The sequence below is a fragment of the Chrysemys picta genome, chromosome 7, assembly GCF_011386835.1.
Source record: "Chrysemys picta bellii isolate R12L10 chromosome 7, ASM1138683v2, whole genome shotgun sequence".
In the NCBI taxonomy this organism is placed as follows: domain Eukaryota; kingdom Metazoa; phylum Chordata; order Testudines; family Emydidae; genus Chrysemys; species Chrysemys picta.
In genome coordinates, this window is record NC_088797.1 from 89,241,652 (window position 1) to 89,261,895 (window position 20,244).

The following is a 20,244-nucleotide window of genomic DNA, read 5'->3' on the forward strand; positions in this document are numbered from 1 at the left end:
TTTGATGTTGAGGATTTTCACTGTAAGTGGCAGTGACTTTTATTTTAAGCCTGTTCTTTACATTTAAAAAAAACTTTACAAAAAATTTAATAGTAAGGCAATTTTTCAGATGTCAGTCACTGTGAACCAGATAGTTGTCATTCATATTTAATACTAAACTGCATTCACACAGGAGCCAAACTCTTGATCTGAAAGCCCTTTTAGAAAGTTAATGGATAAGGCAGCAAGCAACAGTACTTTTACACAGTGTTAAATGTATGAATGCTTCAAGCAGGGGAGATGAAATATGGGTCTTCATCTACAACAATTAAAGTAAATAGTTTCTTTTCCTACTAACCAGACTTGGAAGAATTCAGTTTTTAAATGATTTTCAACACATTTAACCAGTCTTAGATATAACTTTATCCAATGGAACATTTTCACTAGTGGGAAACAAATTTCATTTAGTGAAAATGGACAAAAGAAAAAGCTATCATATGAATTTATTTCTGGATCTTAAGCATCATGCAATTGAAACAACACTACTTAGAAACTTCTCTAAAATTCTATGAACATTAGAAACGCTTATTGATGGGAGGGTGCAGAAGGAGAGACTATTTTCTGACCTTACCAACTGAAGTTTAATAGGCTCCAAAACATGGTTTCCCACCTCAAATCTCTTAAGGGAGGGAGTAGTATGTTTGTCTTTGCTTGAATTGAGTTGGGAGTTAGAGGTTGGTACGCAATACCCGCATCTTCTCACTACTGCTGACTGAAAGTAAAGGGTGGGTTGGAGCATAGCATGCTTTCTTCCAGTTTGAGCAACAGACCTTTCAAGCAAGTATACAGCAGTGACTTAGCTGACCATTGATTGAGATTTCCCCTTTTAAGAAATTAAACCGAGTTTAAAAAGAGGCACTGAAATGTAAGAGAAGAGTGGGTTTTTTTCTTAGCAAAAAAACCCAGACTATTAGCTGCCACACCATTACTGGGGTGTCTCTAACTAGAGAAATTGTTTGATTACAGAGAGGAGGTATTGGAAATGGAGGTGTTTTGCCTTTTTGTGCCTGACAACTGTCTATCAAGCTCTCTTAGCCATGTCCACTCCATTTTTCTAAAAATTGCAGGACTAAACTTCAGCCCTAGTTACCAAAAGAGAGCATATGAAAGGAATGAATGAAGAGCAGGATGGAGAAAAGAAAAAAAACGAGTGACAAACTTAAATGAGGGGGATTTACATCACAATTCACAAGAGGAAAGGGGGTGGGGGGAGATGAAAAATTTGTCAAAGGGTCAAAATTCAGAGAACAAGAACTCTGTTCTGTTGGAGCATATTTCTTTGCTAGATTTTATTTATGCCATACATTACTTGATTTAACTTTTTTATAATAATCCTTCTGAAGATGTGAGTCCTCTGTAGTACCTTTAAATTGCATCCCTGTTGCCAAAGTATTTGTATAGGTTAATAGTTGGATTCTCATACCTTTTGGGTTCAATCTTCAAGTTTTCACTCATGTAGAAAATCCAATTATCTAAAATGGGGTTTGCCCATACACTATTAAAAATATTCAGCATTTCATAATCCAAGATTAGACTGACAGAAGGTGGCCTGCTAGGTTCTGGTGTGGCTCACTTTTACCTTCAGCTACATCCTGTGTGAATTCAGTCCAGAGTTGGTGAAAAGCCAGTCACAGTTATGGCATGTATTCAATGTACACAACATATCAAAACATACACAAAATAAAAAGCATTTTAAAAGAGTGAAGATTATAAATAGATTGCCTTTGTCACAAAAGATTTCAGCATTGGAAAATTTGGCTTTTCACAAGTAAATCTTCGAGGCTTGCGCATTACCTCATAACCAATTTGAAATTCCAGTCTCCTAAGGCACAATGCTCTGTTTAATCAAAGATGGTACAGTCCCCATCCCACTGTCCAAGAAATGGATGTAAAGGTTTATTACTATGACACAGAAAAGCAGCTTTTTTTTAAATGGACAAACTAAGTCATAAAAACAAAACTAGACCTGGAAAGCAGGTCATTTCTGTCAGGCTGTTCTGAGGCACACAGGTATCCGACACGTACTTTATATGATTGCAGGCTCACATTCTCTGGGTTACAAGTCAAATTCACTTTAGAGGCATGAGAGAGAATTTACAAGTCCGTTAAGTCTGGGCTTGTGTAGTATTGAAAAAACAGGCTAGGATAAACACAAAGGTAACCTGTCACACAGAGAAACACAAACCACGCCCACTGTTCAATTGTAGTGGTGAGGCACGCTACAACAAAGAGTTGAGATTGGGAGCTGGAGACAAGGATTGGTTTAATGCATCTCTCCAAACAAGAAGTCTGTGCTTGAAATTAGATTGTTCATGTTTTTTTACCACTGGTAAACTCAAGCTTGTGAGGACTAACACAAGTCACATACTGGCTTTCTCTGCTGATCTGAGATTCTACAGAGTAAAAGGTACTATAAATCACAAGTTATCCCTGTTATTTCGGACTCAACTATATTTTGCCCTTCTAGCCTGAAAAACTTGAAAAATCTCAATATATTCTCTCTATATAAAACAGGGATATCGTAGAGTGAACTAAAACAATGTAGATGTTTCTTCACAGACAATACTGGATGTGATTGGAGACTGTACCTGTAGTGGAGTGTTAGTAAATTGTAAAAACTGTAGAAAGTTAAATGGGGGAGACATTTTACACAAACTCGAGTATAGGACAGGGAAAAGTCTGCATCATTCCAACTCTGATAAAGTGCACGGTCTTCGGAATTCCTGACCTCGTTCGTGGATCCATTTATTGGATACTATGAGAGACAAAAATAGTATTGGTCACTACTTCTATTTAAACTAAATACACATTATCAGCACATGCATCAGAAAAGCTTTATTCCCCAAATATAAATGTCAAAGCAATAGCCTGAAACTTGACATACTAAGCCTAAGAAGAAAACTCCACAATATTTGCAAATTGGGAAAATCTTAGTATGAAGTAGCTAGGTATGTACTAGCTCACTTCTTTTGAAAAGAGCTGGTGGCTGTACTGTATCCTACCACAAGCAGTGAAGTAAAAAAAAAAATTTAAAATCAGACGTTTGGCAGAGTAGGGATACTTACCCCACTTGTTTCCAACTAGTACTGGGCAGGCTGCATGCCTTGTGCTGTAATCTCCTTCTCCACTTGGAAAAAGATTGTACCAAAATACAGCTGTTCCCTGGAAATTTCAATACAAACATTACATTTTTTTCTATGCAACACAAAGTTTACTTCTACCAGGGTTAATAATCAATGACTTTAAAATATGATGCATTTAAATAGGTTAATTTTTAAATGAATGTATTTAAAATTAAACTTGGCAACCTGTTAAAGCCTAAACTTAACATTATTTGTATTCAATTTAAAATTAAAAAGTGTTTTCTGCCAAGTTCTAAAGAAAAAAGCTGCAGGAAGTCACTGGCTAAGCACCTGGAACCTGCATTTGCTGCAGTGCTACACCAGCTTTTGACAGCAGCAGCCTCTTCTGCAGATGCAGAGAAAATATTTTCTTCATTTCAGGTTTCTTCAACTAGTTCATTCAAAGTTAAGAAACTGATTGGAAGAGAGAGAGAGAGAGAGAAGCTTTCTTGCTTTTTCAATTTCCAATCTATGAATAAAAACTTGTCTACAGTGTGGAATAATCCGCATTATGGGAAGGTGTGATTCCTAAAGTGCTGTTTGTTAAAGTGCTCTAGGGGACCTTTAGTATGCACCAGTGTCTATACGTACCAATTAATGTGCAACACTGCAGGTGGGGGGGGGGATTTCTAAAGCAGAGTAACAAAGTGCAAATTACACCACCACATAGGCAATCCCTAGGTGTGAACTGATGAATCTATTAAAACCATGAAGGGCATGGTGACAAACTATCAGTTCAAATTCACTAACCATAGATCCATCTTTTGTTTTAATAAATCCAAAACATTTGACTCTTTCATGTGTCCAGAATGCAAGATTTATTTAAATGGCAACAATCTTTGTTACTGCAGAGTTTAGATTTCCAGTGACACCTCATCCTTCCAGAAGTTTAGGTTAAGCAAGACTCAAACTTCAGAAAACTAGGAAATGCAGCGTTAAGGTAAACTGCCCACATAACCTTAACATTGCCCTCTTTGAGTAATGCCCCATAACCCACATACTCTGCCTTTTCACTGTAAATTAAAGGAGCGTCTTGTGCTTGCCCTACACTCAGTCTACTCTCCTGACAGCACACCACACTTGTAAAATTTAACAGCTGCTTCACACTTACTCACAGGATACCACCTAAACCTATACTTTCCCTTACCCATCTACAAACTGTTCTCATATCCCACCTCGCTATTGGCAATTCATGTGGCAAGACCCTCCTCTTCCCCTCCTGAAACTTGCTCCTGAGACAACCTACACAATTTTGTAATAAAATGATCCACAGTGGCTCCCATCCGAAGAAGTGAGGTTTTTACTCACGAAAGCTTATGCCCAAATAAATCTGTTAGTCTTTAAGGTGCCACCAGACTCCTTGTTGTTTTTGTAGATACAGACTAACACGGCTACCTCCTGATACAGTACACATGATGTTTGTTTTCCCTTCCTCGGACATAGGAGGTGGGGTGCAAATCCTGAACTTCTCATATACTCAGAGTTCTGTGACACTTCTCAAAACTCTTTCTTCTCTGCTCACAAACAAATCTCTACCCCCTGCTGCCTCCGCCATTAAAACCATTTAGTACAGTTAAAACACAGACGGTTGAATGCAGCTGCAGTGCATGTGGATAATTCCCAGTGGCTACTGTAAGCTCCAGGGGAGCAGAGGTAAGGTTATGTGGGCATTTATCTTAACTCTGTATTTCCTGAAGTTTGAGTTTTGCTGAACTTGATGTTCTGGAAAGGCACTAGCTGTCACTGGGAAACCAGAACTGTGTTAATTTTTTTTGTCATTTGATTTCCTAGTTACTGCTCTATTGGGGGGTTGGTTTCTTTTAAACAAAGAAAACTTGTTGGTAGAAGTGAGTGGTCATTGTGGCAACTGAACATTAGAATGCAAGCCAAGTGGCCTATCAATCCTAGCAATATCTTTCCCCCCCGACTTCCCGGCTCAGCTTCACTAAACAGCCCTATCCCTCCCAGCTGGCCCCCACCACACCATTTTGTCCAGGCTTGGAAGGGCATGACCCTGTGTGTGGTAGTATAGCCAGGTTGCCAAGTGGCCCTGGACTTGGAATCCAGCTCTCTCCCTACAGATGATCAGAGAACCTAAAAAGATCTTTTTAAGAGCCACCACCATTTTCTAAAAAGGAGTTTTATTCTGTGCACTGCTTGGCTAGTCTGGGTTTCCCCTCCAAATATAGTCTGACCCAAATTACAAGTAAGGTAAGTTTTAGGTTTTGGACCTATTGGCTTCAGTAGTCTATGATTCAATAGAAGTTAAAACTTCATAATCATGCAGAACAGCAAAAACTGAAACACTGCACAAGCACGGCTAGATTTGACCTGAAAATGTGTGTAATTTTACTTGCATAGGTAGTGCCACTGAAATAAGTGGTCCTGCTTAAGTGTTTGCAGGATTGGTGCCCTAGTACTTTCTTCAATCAATTCATTTTGAAGTTTTCATTTTACATTTAAACACCCCAATATACAGTTCCTCATAGCTGGATGTTAATGGAGGGAAAGTGGGAGAGTAACATCTAAGATGCATTAAAACTCATCTTACCTTTTTAGGCCAAACACTAGCTCCTACTTCAGGGAATACAGTAGCTCCCCCTGCTGATACATCACTCATCTGTAAAGGAGAGAAAATAAGAGCAGCTTTTACCCAGTGCTTTCCAAAAAACACATCAATAAAATATTAAGTTACTGAAAACCTTCATTTCTGACTCCATATTAAGGGCACAATTTCTGTGACTAGCTGTAAAATTGCATTTGCTATGGCCCTGTAGCATGAAACAGAAAATGTGGTAGCCATTCTTGTTCCAGAATTTGTAAGGCTTTCAGATGCCTCGATGATGAGCAGAGTACAAATACCGTAGCAGCTAGAAAAATGGAGTTCACTTATCTGTAGCTAGAGGTTCTTTGACATGTGTGGTCCCTATCTGTATTCCACACATGGATATGCATGTACTCCGTTCACCTAGACTGGAAATTTCTTAGCAAGTAATGTCCATTGTTCTGCACCTGCACACTTGGTCTCCTCATGCTCCAAATCGAGGATATGAAGGGCAGTGCAAATCAACACGTTTCCAGTTCTTCTTCTTACTGGAAATCAAGAAAGATCAGAAGCAGAGGGGAAGGAGGGCAGGTAGAATACAAATAGGGGACTCCACACTTCAAAGAACCTCCAGGTTACAGATAAGTAACCTTCATTTCTTCTTCAAGTACTGGTCCCTGTGTGTATTCCACATGTGGATGATTGGTAAGCAGTATTCAAACAGAGGGAAGGTGCGAAAATGCAGTTTGTATAGATGTCTGTAAAACTGCTGTCCCAACAGCTGCATCTGCAAAAGAGGCCTACATTAAGGCATAATTTTCATGAAGGTATGGATGGCACTCCAGGGTAGCTGCTCTACAAATGTGTAGTATAGGTACCTCTGTAAAAGATGCTGTTGAGGTTGCTTGAGGTCTAATGGAATAGGCTTTCACCCATCTGAAGGAGGAATATGCACCAGCTGTGAGAGAGTGCGCAGATAATGCTTTTCCTTGCAATCACTCTGTTGCAACAAATAACCTTGATGACTTCCTAATTGGTTTTGTTCTTTGCATATAGATTGCATATAGAATGCCAAAGCCCATCTGATGTCATGAGAATGAAGTCTCCTCTCATTGGAATTATGAAGTTGTGGGCAAGGCAACCACCAAAAGTCTGTGTAGCTCTAGTGATGCCATGCCATTCCTTGCTAACACCAGAATGCCCCACCAAAGAAACCCCTGGGTGGTGGAGTGGGAGAAAGCGGCAACAGTTGAGGCAGAGGAAGCAGTATATCTGCAGTATATCCACTCTAGCATTGGATGGCAGCTTGTAAAAGTTCTGGTGGTAAAATGGCTGAGAGGCATGTCCAGGTTTATAACCCTGCTTGTGGCATTTTCTCTTTGGGGCTGGGATATAAATGCTCAGGGAGTGGAGAATTGTCCGGAGTCCTTACACAAGTGCAATGACTCATCAGCTTTCCTGCTGAAGGGTTAAACTGTAAGGAAAAATCCTCAGTGATATTCTGGATCTCCCTGGGGAACCCTGAAGAGGGAAGGCATGATTCAAGTATCATAACTATAGCTATAGCAACAGCTCTAAACATGGGATCATCCCCTTCCACTGCTGCTTAGAAAGAGGTCTCAGGCACCCGTTTGATTTCCTTAATGAGGTCTTGGAATTGAGTCCTGTCCTCCTGAGGAAGCAGGACATGGTAGTTAGCAAATTCTGACTTGGAGGTTGGTTGATGAAAATCCTTTCCAGAAGGTCAAGGCATTTAGAGCCTTTATCTGTTAGAGCTGCCCTGGGGTGTTGCAATCTTAATCTCACTGTGGGTGCCTGCACCACTAGGGAGTTACCCTCTGGGTGAGTAAAGAGGAATTCTGCTCTTTTAGCCACCCTGGGATGGGAGCACAGGGGTATGCCACAATGCCCTAGCAGGTTCCAAAATGGCCTTGTTCATTGAGAGGGCCACCAGAGAAAGGCCCATGGGTTGTAGGATGTCAAGGAGTTTAGGATGTGTGTCATGGACCTCGTCAAGAGAGAGCTGGAGCTCAGTCACCATCCCCTGCAAAAACCCCTGATATTGGCTGTGGCCATCAATTGATATGGCAATAATGGAGTGACTGCCTCATTGGGTGAGGACGATGACATGCCTTTTGGGACCATCAGTACCAAACCTCTAGTTTGATTTCTTCCTCTGTGTACTCAGTCAGTTGGTATCAGTTAGGAAAGTAGTGCTGGTAGGTTTTTGTGCACAGATCTGGGCTGTTTGGCGTATGGATCCTGTGGTGTCAATATCCCACTAATGCAGTTCTGTGGGCAGTTGTATCTTGAAGGAGGACTGCTCCAAGACCTCAGAGGTTCTATTAGGTTAGCCTCCCTAGGAGGAGATGGACTCAACGGATGAGAAAGTAGGTTCACCATCTACTGGCAGTCTACTGGTAGAAAAATGTTCCAGCTTGTGGAAAGGGTATGGGAAAAATCTCGGGGTGATTTCTTCCGACGTTGAAATGTCAGAGAAGGACCAGGCCGGCCAGGAAAGGAGGTTGTGGGTAGGGCAAGGCACAACCATCCTCTGGCAAGGTAAAAGTTTCAGTCCACGCTGGAGTTCTGGAGGTTGGGAGTGATGCACCTGAGGGCATGGTGGTTGGCTAATCCCTGCTGGAATGTCAGTGCTGTTGAAGGGGAGTCCAAAGTCAAGTTCCCAGTCCGTCCTGGTAGATGCTGATCATTTGTCCTATGACCTGGAGCTAGAACTAGAACTGACTGCTCCTTCTTCCTTCACAACTTCCCCTCTTGGATGGAAAATTTAGGTGGATGGATCTAACTCCCAGGACCTGTAGGCAAGGACTTACCTAACTTGGACCTAGTTGGAGAGGGTTACTTTCATTTGATGGCAGATCTAGAAGGGGATCTCTTATGCGCATAAGAATGCCCCTTACTCTGGTAAGAGGCCTGAGGCAGTGTTTTTTTGGGTTTACCGCTGTTATAGCCTCTGCTCTAGAACTTGCGCTCATAGGGTCATTGCCTACAGTCTGAGGCCACCGGGGGGCGAGGGGGAGAGGGAGGGTGTCTCCGTGGCCTGGATGTGACTGGGATCTTATGGCCTTCTCCATGTGGTATTTCCTCAGATGGTGCTCTCGTGCCTCAGGTTCATGACAAATGCTGAACTTGGTGGTTGTGAACCTCTAAAGGGAACGCTGGTGTTCATCACTGACTGAGAAGGAGCTGGGATAGGAGACAGTTCTTAAATCACAAGACTGAGTATAATCCTTCTCTGCAGGGAGAAGCTCCACAAGGCAGGAAGAAACTAAGCTATGCTAACTAGACTATAAACTCTAAGAATACTTAAACTATGTACAAATATATATTATATATTTACAGATTCTGCAGAGATTTCTGACTCAGGCCAAGTGCTGGGTAAGAGGGAGCTGGTGGCTGCACCACCCCTTATCCTCAGTTTGTAGCACAAGGAGAAGCCTGGACCAATGGACACAACTTCCTAGAAATTTCCAATCTCCGGTGCATGGGGTGTACATGTGCCTGTTGGGACCTCTTGTTGCCAACTGGCAGAGGGCACAGGGATCCCCTGGGTCAAATAGATGTATAATAATTCACCAAAATGTCATACGGTCTCTACTGAGAGCCAGTAGCCCACTGGTCATCAATCACTGCAAAACCTATGTATAGGTAATATTTAAGAATTTATGTATCCATACTGAAAATGTTTCAATTATGTTCTTAAGGTACAAGAATTTGGGTTCTTAACTTAGGGCACCAGGAGACAACACATCTTGCACAGGTTCCTTTTAGGCAGGAGGTAAGAGACACTTATCTCTCTGTCTGGTCATGCATATTGTGTATTGTCTGCCTCACATTGGAGGCTTATATACAGACTGAGCCAGGTGCCAGCTGCACAGTTACACAATCTATGGGAGAAAATCAGTAAGAAAAAACAAATCAGCAGGGTCTAGGAGTGTGTCCTGTTTATGAATGAAGACTAAGGATGGGATTTTTATATCTGGGGAGGCAAAGAAACACTGAGTCCTTCACCTGGGAGACAATCTGACAGCATGTGTCTCTCATGAAAGCAGGATTACAGCCAAGAATGGCTGTAAAACACTGCAAGGACTTTTGGTGAGCATTACTCTGCAAGATGTGAGTATTTAAGTCTAGGTTGTAAAATGCATGTTATGATTTTATTTTATATATAAAGCCTTTTGCTTCCAGTAGTACTACTTGCTATTACTTGAATCTCTATGCTTTGTTAAATAAATATGTTTATAATGAAATCAAGTATGTTTAAGTGCTGTGTTAAGTGCAAAGGTGATGTGAGGTGGAATGGGTACGCTAGGATGTACTATTTCTTTTGGTGTCAAGTATCAGAGGGGTAGCCGTATTAGTCTGGATCTGTATCTAACCTTGTTATTTCTAGACTGATTCTTCCTGCATATTTATACCTGCCTCCGGAAATTTCCACCACATGCGTCTGACGAAGTGGGTATTCACCCACAAAAGCTTATGCTCCAATACGTCTGTTAGTCTGTAAGGTGCCACAGGACTCTGTCTATTTCTTTTGGTGCACCAGTGGAATAGGGAGTGAACACTCCAGGGAGATGCTTGGAAGGCTTGAGGGGTTGGTGTGTACTTATTGCTAACATATAGAGCAACAGTTGAACCAGCAAAGCCTAGATTGGGGTCAGCAACCTTTCAGAAGTGGTCTGCCAAGTCTTCATTTATTCACTTTAATTTAAGGTTTTCGCGTGCCGGTAATACATTTTAACGTTTTTTAGAAGGTCTCTCTCTATAAAAGTCTATACATAATATAACTAAACTACTGTGGTATGTGAAGTCTGGGATTCCATCCACTGGCTCCTGCCAGCCAGGGTCCCGGCTACCGGCCCCACTCAACCTGCTGCCGGTCTGGGGTTCTGGCTGCCGGCCCCTTGCCAGCTGGGGGTCCCAGCCGCCGGCCCCGCTCAGCCTGCTGCCAACCTGGTGCTCAGGGTGGGGGGTGGGGGGGGGCTGGGGATGTGTGGGGAATGCAGGAGTCAGGGATGGGATTGTGGGGGGAATGCAGGGGGCTGGGGTGCAAGGGGGATGCAGGGGGTGCTCCCAGCCCCCTGAGCAGCTCACGGCAGGGGGCTGAAGGGATACACCACCCTCCCCCTGCCTCTTCTCTGCCTCCTTACCGGTCTGAGCAGCAAGGGTGCTGGGGGCTGCTCTTCTCCCCTCCCTTGCAAGGGCCATCGGCCGCAGGGAGGAGAGGAGGCAGGGCTCGACGCAGCACACTGGGGGAAGCGGCGGGGGAAGGGGAAGCTTGGCTGCTGGTGGAGCCTGCCATATAGCAGCCGCCAGCAGGACCAAGCTTGCTTCTGCCCACCGCCCTCGCCACAGAGAGTGGTAGGCGGGGGGGCAGAGAAGAGTGGGCTGGGTCAGGCAGGATTTTTAAATGGCACGCTGCTGCCTGCCGGGGTCCGGCTCAGCCCGCTGCCGGGGTTCCGCAGCATGCTGGGTGGGACCCTGGCAGGCAGCAGCGTGCCATTAAAAATCGGCTTGCCGTGCCATCTTTGGCACGCTGTATCATAGGTTGCCAACCCCTGGCCTAGATGGAAGTGCTTATGTTGCTCTGGTTCGGGAGCTGCAGAGCTGACTACTGCTACATACAGACAAGGCTTCCTTACATGAAGGGCAGGTGGTAGTGAAGTGCCTCACAACCTTGGGTATCCGCAGGAAGTGTCATAGCTGTTGACTGCCTTTTCGATTATTAAAAACCTCAAGCACCTAAAGAAAAGAACTTTGAGGCTGTAAGTTTACTGAATTTGTGTTTTTTTTTTTTGTAAAGTTTGGTCCAATTTTAAAAGGTACTCTTATTTACCACTGAGCAATTATTAGCTGCCTTTATTTGCAGATTACATGAATCAGAATCACTGAAATCACTCAAGTGCCCAAAGCAAAATATGCAGAAATAGAAACTAACTGTTTTTTGGCAGAAACAGTTTGTAATGACATGGCTAAAAATGTCTCACTTACATAAAACAACCAAGTAGCAATTCTGTTGCCAGTTCCCAATTCTTTAAAAGCATCTGGCTCATCTTTCTGTGAAAGAAAGCAAAACACTGATTTAATAAAATGCTCATTATTTTGATCATGTAATTTGCACACCAGTGGATAGACAGCTGCAGTGCCGACAAACAAACTCATGCAGAAAAATATCAAATATAGCTCAGGACACAGAGGGTGAGGAAAATGTATGTATTGGTTATTTGTTACATATTTTTCCTTTGCTAAAGCTACTGAAATTAAAAGGTTGCAGCCCACATGGCAAGTTGAAAATGCCCCTTTGTCTTAAAATTAATATATAAATCCCTTCATAATCTAGGCCTTAAGTACTTGTCTACTTGTAACTGACAAGCATGAGTTTACACAAGGGAAATCTGCTCTTCACTACCTCAGTTGAGTGAGAAGCAGGCTGAGGTCAGGACTTCTTGGGGTTGTACCTTGTTGGCTGCCTTTAATACATGCTGCCACCTTACCTTTTTATTTTGGCTCCCTCCCCCCCCCTTGATTTTTAGCCTTCTCCCTTTTTCCATCTGCTTTTCCCTTTTCTGCCTCCATTCTTTGTACTAGTGCACAAGTGACCCTTTGACAGGGACTATACCTGCTAGTTAATGTATTTGCCCTTGTGCCATGATGTTGCTGGCCTGTGCTATTTGGCTTTCTTGACTTTCACATTTTATACAGCTTAGATATTGAATTATCCAATTCTTAGTATTACAGCTGCAATGTCTCAGAAGCAGGATGTCTGGCTCTAATTGCTGAAGCTGCTGATAAAATATGACCATGCATTAATGCATAAAATGGGTATTCTGAGATGTATTATACAAAGATCCACGCCTCTGTGTTTATGGAGGCAGGTGTGCACGTTCTAAAATACCCCAGGAGCAGCAATTCTCCCCCTATACAAGGAGCACTGGAGATGGCTCCCTGTGGAGCAAGTCATCATTATTCTTTTATTACAGCTAGAGAGTGGCAAGAATAGATACCTCAGCAAGAGCCAGGCTTGCTGCAGGACCTTTAGTCTACCCCAGTTAGAACCGATTCTAACTAGGGCTGTCAATTAATCGCAAATTAATTGTGATTAATTGCACTGTTAAACAACAACCAATTGAAATGTATTACATATTTTGGATGTTTTTCTTCATTTTCAAATATATCAATTATAACAGAATAAAGTGTTCAGTGCTCACTTATTACAAATATTTGCGCTGTAAAAACAAAATACTATTTTTCAATTCACCTCATACAAGTATTGTAGTGTAATCTCTTTATCATGAAAGTGCAACTTACAAATGTAGATGTGTTACATAACTGCACTCAAACAAAACAATGTAAAATTTTAGAGCCTACAAGTCCACTCAGTCCTATTTCTTGTTCAGCCAATCATTAAGAGAAACAAGTTTGTTTACATTTACAGGAGATAATGCTGTCCACTTCTTAATTACAATGTCACCTGAAAGTGAGAACAGGCGTTCACATGGCACTAGTGTAGCTGATGTTGCAAGGTATTTATGTGCCAGATGCGCTAAAGATTTATGCCTTTTTATGCTTCGGCCATTGTTCCAGAGGACATGCTTCCATGCCAATGATGCTTGTTAAAAAAGAATGCATTAATCAAATTATGACTGAACTCTTCAGGGGGAAGAATTGTATGTCTCCTCCTCTGCTTTATTCTGCCTATATATTTCATGTTATAGCAGTCTCAGAGGATGACCCAGCACATGTTGTTCGTTTTAAGAACACTGTCACTGCAAATCTGGCACAATGCTAAGAAGATATCAATATGAAATTTCTAAGGATAGCTACAGTACTCGACCCCGAATTTAAGAATCTGAAGTGCCTTCCAAAATCTGAGGGGGATGAGGTATGGAGCATGCTTTCAGAAGTCTTAAAAGAGCAACACTCTGATGCAGAAACTACAGAACTCGAACCATCAAAAAAGAAAATCACTCTTCTGCTAGTGGCATCTGACTCAGATGAAGAAAATGAACATGCATTGGTCTGTATGCTTTGACTTTCAAGAAGAACCTGTCATCAGCATGGATGCATGTCCTCTAGAATGGTGATTGAAGCATCAAGGGGACTTATGAATCTTTATCGCATTGGCATTTAAATATCTTGCAACACCGGCTACAACAGTGCCATGTGAATGCCTGTTCTCACTTTCAGTGACACTAAACAAGAAGCAGGCAGTATCTTCTGCAAATGTGAACAAAAAGTAGGATAGAATGGATTTGTAGGCACTACTTTTTTTATTTTTGAACGCAAGTTTTTTTGTACATAATTCTACATTTGTATGTTCAACTTTCATGATAGATTGCTCTACAGTACTTGTATTAAGTGAATTAAAAATAGTATTTTTTTACATTGCAAATATTTGTAATAAAAAAATAACGTGAGCACTGTATACTCTGTATTCTGTTATAACTGAAATCAATATTGAAAATGTAGAAAACACCCAAAAATATTTAAATAAATGGTATTATATTGTTTAACAGCAGAATTAATTGCGTGATTAATCACGATTTTTTTAATTGCTTGACAGCCCTAATTTTAACTCAATTACTGAAGTTCAGCCAATCAAGAAGCCATGCCCACACTACTAATTTAATAGGGACTCAGCTAGAAACCAACTTAAAAAAAAAAAATGACTTCCTCCCTTCATATGCCACAATGGCACTGCTATACCAAAGATCTGCCTTACAGAACATTTTAAAAACTGTCCATATGTATCCCCTGAAGCACAAGAGAAACCATCCACATTGTGGGGCAGGAAACTATTTCTTTCTGGTTGAGACTAATTACTGTTACATATTCATCTGTGGGAAGTCTCCAATGCATTTCCCCCCCCCCCCCCCCCAAATAACATTGTATATTTTTGTGCACTGATGGGTTCATTCTTTTTAGAAGCCATTATTTTAGAAATTAATTCATGCATTTGAAAACAAATTGTTAATGATTTTCAATGACTTTGACAGGACTTTTCATATTTGTTGGTTTTTGGTTCACAGGACAATGTTAATCTAAAAAAGTGTTAATCACACATAAAATGCCCATTAAACAACCACCTGAAATGGCATTATTTCCCATCATGTGAAATTCAGTTGGGGTAGGGAGAGGTGAGGAAATTCAAATTGTTTATCAAATGAGCAAGTAAACAAAAGCAGAGCTTGGGAGGGGCGGGAACATAAGGCTTTTGTCATCTCTTAATTTCTTTCTTTGGGCAATTAATTTTTTACTCAATTTATAAACCAGAAAAAGCAGCGGATTGATTTATGAGAATTTAGTGCTAGTGAAAGGTGCTAAAACTCACAGCTCTGGGAAATTAAATTCTCTCTCCACATTAAAGGTATAGCATAGGCAATAGCAATGCATACTTCACCACAGTGTCCAGACAATCCTGACCTGCAGGGACTCTCTCTAGAAAAGAGAAGATAATTAAGTCTCCAGGCCAATTCAGTTCCTGGCCTCTCTGAAGAGACTACCTAGTGGGGTGCAAATTGTGGTAATTTGTGTGAGTGGAAACCCTGTTGATTGAGGCCACTACATTATTTTCCATATGCCACCAAAACAGACATCAGATAGTAATAACTGATTCATTGCAGACTTTGGTTGGACTTGCACCAGTGACTAAAAATTATTACATTGAGCTGAGCCAGTCATACCTTATCCATCTCCCAAATGAAGTTAATACCTTCAGTCTGAAAGAATTAGTCACCTCCCTCAATAAAAGACTGTTTTACAGTTTGAAAGGAGGAGATCTTACTGCTTTATAATGCCTGTTCAGTTGGTGGTTTAGAGGGCTTTATCCATTAATGTGGATTAGAAGAGTTGATAGGCTATGAAATTTAACACAAATTAAAGAAAATATATTGTGCCACAGTCAACAGGCCTAGACTTCAGTAAGTCATTTTCACCCCTCCACCTCTTTACTTGCCCGTGCAAAGTCAAAGTGGGGTTCATACTGTCCTCCCACTCCATAATTTGCCACCTGAAAAAGAGAAACACAGTGCATGTGAAGTAGAAAGCCATGAAGGCAGAAAAGTAGAGGAACTTACCCTTCCAAAATCAAAATGAGGCTCGTACTGGCCTCCTACGCCGTAGTTGGCTACCTATAGTGAAAGGAGAAGCACAAATATCTAATAAAGCAGTATATTATCTGGAGGAGAGCAAATGAATATTTGACTCCAGCCTGTACACTTAAAACTTCCATCTACAAAAAATTCAGTCAGAGAAAATAAGTCCTTCCCTGTAGGGCATACTGTAAAGGTTAAATCCTATTAACCTACTCATGAATAGTTCCATTGATTTCAATCAGACTACTCATGAGAATACAAGCAGGAGTTTAGCTCTGAGTTTTGAGTCTCGGGATCATTTCTACAGCTATCTACAGACTCTCTCATGATAGCATTTCAAACCCTAGAATAGGGTTCTCAAGTTTTTGGTGGCCCTGGAGTGCAGCCACCAACAATTTTTCCTAAAATACTGAATTAACTTTAGGAAAAAAAAATTCATATATACATCTCTAAATTATTGTAATTTATTTATGTAGGGGTGGATTTCCTCCCTCCCCTCCCCCCGAAGACTCAGTAATAAAAATAATATACACTTGTCTCTATTCTTTATTGGACCTAAACAGAACAGAAACCCCAATAAGGTGCTTTGCACGTTCTTGTATTTTTGGGGTAGTTTTTCCTTTTAAAAAGACTTGCTTGCTAGTAAATCTACTGCTGTGAAAGTGGTATTTATATGTTAATATCACTTTTCACAGCCTCCCAGCTAGCTACTCAGTCTGCTGTGAAAAGTGACATTAACAAACATACAAATATCATGGCAGACTTACTCAGCCCCAGGAAGCCTGGGGACAAATTAAGCCCTGGATGGGGAGCCAGGGGTTATTGGGGGGTGAGCCTGGGTAGATACCTGCCGCTGCACGGCCAGGGTTGGATCCCTGGGGTCCAAGCCCCAATCCCACAGCCAGGGGATGGAGCCCACTGCTGGGAGGCTGGAGAAGGCAGCAGGGGCCAGGAGCGCTAAGTGGTGAGCCTGCCACCACAAGCCCAAAGCTGGAAGAGGCAGCAGAGGCAATGGGGGGGGGAGGGGGGAGGGAAGAAGAGCCACAAGAAAAGCCCCTGGTGGCCTCATGCAGCCACAGTGGCTACATTTGAGAAAATGCTGCCCTAGAAAGAGGCAGCCAAACATCTTCATTTTCTGTTACCCTGAATTAACTTTCCTGCACTCTTCTCCCACCCTAAGTCATATAGACACTTTAAATTTATACACAGACAGAATGCACATTAAGAAAGTCTGTTGGACTGTGCAGTCCTTCTCTAAAATCCTGAAGGTGGTCAGGTCAAGTATGATTTTTTAAGGATGCTGAGCATCTTCAGCTATCAGGCTCCTGTGAGTTGGGATGCTTGGCATCTTAGAAAAATCAGGCAATTAATCCTCCATGCAGTGTTAGATTAGCTCAGCAGCGGCAGAAGTAATCCAAGACTATTTATGAGTTAGGATTTCAGAATTCCTGCAGCAGAGTCTGTTCTTGAAGTGAGAGCTCTAATATTTCACTCCACCACTATTACTTTACTGATTCAGCACAGCTGGAGCCATCATGCCTTCAAATACTTCTCCATTGCACACAGTATCAACAAAGATAGTCACTTTTTTGATACTACCACTCTTACATTTCTCCAAACAGAGTTGCAGAAACTATCATCTGTCCCTGCTTGTCTCTAGTCTATCAGTCGTTTTGAGTAATGTTCCCCTCCTGTAATGGTTGTCTGTTTTATACCAAGAAGTCCTTTATCCAAGTCATAGATAAAATAGTAATTAGCTTCTATAAACTTTAAAGACTTACAAAATTGTTCTTAAAGCATCCTTGTGTGTCACTCCAAATCACTTTCCCATCCTTTAACAGGAACTCTCTCCCTCCATTCAAAATGAAGCTCAGTTTGGATATTAGTCATCAGCCTGACCACATTTTTTCTTTTGTCAACCATATTGCTGACTTCCATCTGCCACCTTCTCCTACACGCTCTAAAGCAGGGGTGGGCAAACTTTTTGGGTCACATCTGGGCATGGAAATTGTATGGTGGGCCATGAATGCTCACAAAATTGGGGTTAGGGCTCTGGGGTGGGGCTGGGAAGGAGGGATTTGGGGTGTAGGAGGATGATCCAGGTTGGGGACCGAGGGGTTTGGAGGATGGGGGGGAAGGGGCCTCTCTGGGGTGGGGCGAGAAATGAGGAATTCAGGGTGCAGGTGGTGACTCTGGGCGGGGGGGGGAGGGAGGAGGGCTTTGGATGGGGGTGCAGGAGGGTGCTCTGGGCAGGGACTGAAGGGGTTTGGAGGATGGGAGGGGGAATCAGGGCTGGGGCAGGGAGGTTGGGGCACAGGAGGGGGGTAAGGGGTGCAGGCTGCACTTACCTCAAGCAGCTCCGAAAGCAGCATCACTTCCCCACTCTGGGTCTACCCAGAGGCATGGACAGGTGGCTCTGCGTGCTGCCCGTGCCGGAGGTGCCGCCCCTGCAGCGCCCATGGGCCGCAGTCTAGCGCATAGAGCCCCCCTGGCTGCCCCTAAACATAGGAGTCTGAGGGGGGGACATGCCACTGCTTCTGGTAGCTGCAGCACACACGCCCAGAGCGACCCCCCACCCCGCTCCCCTGCTGGAGTGCGGGAGCAGGGCAAACCCCAGACCCTGCTCCCCAGCGGGAGCTTGAGGGCCGGATTAAATCGGCTGGCAGGCCGGATGTGGCCTGCGGGCCATAGTTTGCCCACCCCTGCTCTAAAGAGGCCCTCTATTCTGAACTGGATGCCTGGGCATTTTATCCTCATGTGAACTTTGTTTAGTGTGGCAAGCCTGGTTTCATGATCAGCAGTCACACGTTTCTACGTCTTAATCATAGACTTGTAGGACTGGACGGGACCTCGAGCGGTCTTCTAGTCCAGGTCCCCTGCACTTAAGGAAGGACTAAGTATTATCTAGATCATCCCTGACAGGTGTTTGGAAATTTTTAAGAGCAGGTTAGACAATGACAGAGATTTCACAACTTCCCTAGGCAATCTATTCCAGTGCTTAATCAGCCTGTCAATTAGGAAGTTTTTCCTAATGTCCAATATAAACTGCCCTTGCTGCAACTTAAGTCCATTGCTTCTTGTCCTATCTTCAGAGGTTAAAGAGAACAGTTTTTCTCCCTCGTCCTTGTAACCATCTTTTATGTACTTGAAAACTGTTATGTACTCCCCCAGTCTTCTCTTCTCCAGACTAAACAAACCCAGTTTTTTCAACCTTCCCTCATAGGTCATTGTTTGCTATACCTTTAATCATTTTTGTTGCTCTTCTTTAGATTTTCTCCAGTTTGTCCACATCTTTCCTGAAATGTGGCACCCATACTAGATACAATACTCCAGTTGAGGCCTAATCAGCATGGAGTGGAAAAATTACTTCTTGTGTCTTGCTTACAACACTCCTGCTAATGCAGCCCAGAATTATGTTTGCTTTTTTTGCAACCATGTTACACTCAATGTGAATGGCAGTAAATGTTAAAATGTGATGCTTCCACGTTGCTGAAATAGGGATTTGGGGTCTTAATTTAACTAGTGAATTTATTTAATTCACTTAAAATATACACATGCGATCACAATCTTCCCCAAGTTCTAACAATACTGATGAAGTAAGGATAAAGTCCTCAATCAGTTTCTCTGAGACTTTCTAATCTTGAAATGGATTCAGAGAAAACAACCTATTCCCTTAAATATCACTCAAACCAATATTTCTCTAGATACCATTCCCATGAAAATTTGAGCTACCATCAGAAAACCTGGTCTTATTGGTGGCAATAAAAAAAATTTCTACATAAAAAACCTCACTCATTTTAAAGAGCAGAAAATTTCAACTGTTCTCTACTTCCCTACAGGTTCTATAAGTCAAACTCAGCCCTGGGTAAGCAGGTGCTGCTCCACTGAAAACGGAACTGGATCCCCTTTACACCAAAACTGAATTTTGCTCAGTTATTCAACTGAAGTATCAAGGCATTGATGTTCTTCCCATATTGTTTAGGCCTTACTTTCGGTAACACTTGAAGGAGTTGAGTGCACACCAAAGAATAAGCCTCTGCATATATCCCCCAAAGCAGCTGTCTGAAGACTACCTGGGTGTGTCTACTGTACAGTAGATTTAAAAGTCCATTTCATTCAAACCAAAGTCTGGTGTGACTAGTTACTGAAATCCTCATTTACACACCTGTAGTTCCTCTGCTGTGGAAACATCCAATCCTGTTTAGGGTCCTGTATCCTCCTGTTAATGCGAGATACCACAGGGCTTTCATATCCAGACAACCAGGCACTAAATTAAAAAAGGAAATTGATTTGCTAGTAACATACCATAAGCTTGTGTTAGAAGTGGAACATTCAGAATCATTTGTAGACAATTGTTTAGGCTAATAATATAATTACTGGCATTGCCAGGTCCCACATTTGTGAGGCTTCTCTTACCAGAGAG

At 42.2% G+C, this 20,244-nt stretch overlaps 1 protein-coding gene across 1 annotated transcript in view; it reads right to left on the reverse strand.

The window, feature by feature from the left end:
- P4HA1 (prolyl 4-hydroxylase subunit alpha 1) overlaps positions 1-20,244 on the reverse strand; it is a 59,521-nt gene continuing 39,277 nt past the window's right edge. The window contains 7 exon segments of the mRNA XM_005301734.5: positions 1-2,794; positions 3,105-3,201; positions 5,713-5,781; positions 11,719-11,784; positions 15,804-15,857; positions 19,987-20,022; positions 20,025-20,088. Coding sequence (XP_005301791.2) covers positions 2,724-2,794; positions 3,105-3,201; positions 5,713-5,781; positions 11,719-11,784; positions 15,804-15,857; positions 19,987-20,022; positions 20,025-20,088 — 457 coding nt within the window. The 3' untranslated portion in view covers positions 1-2,723.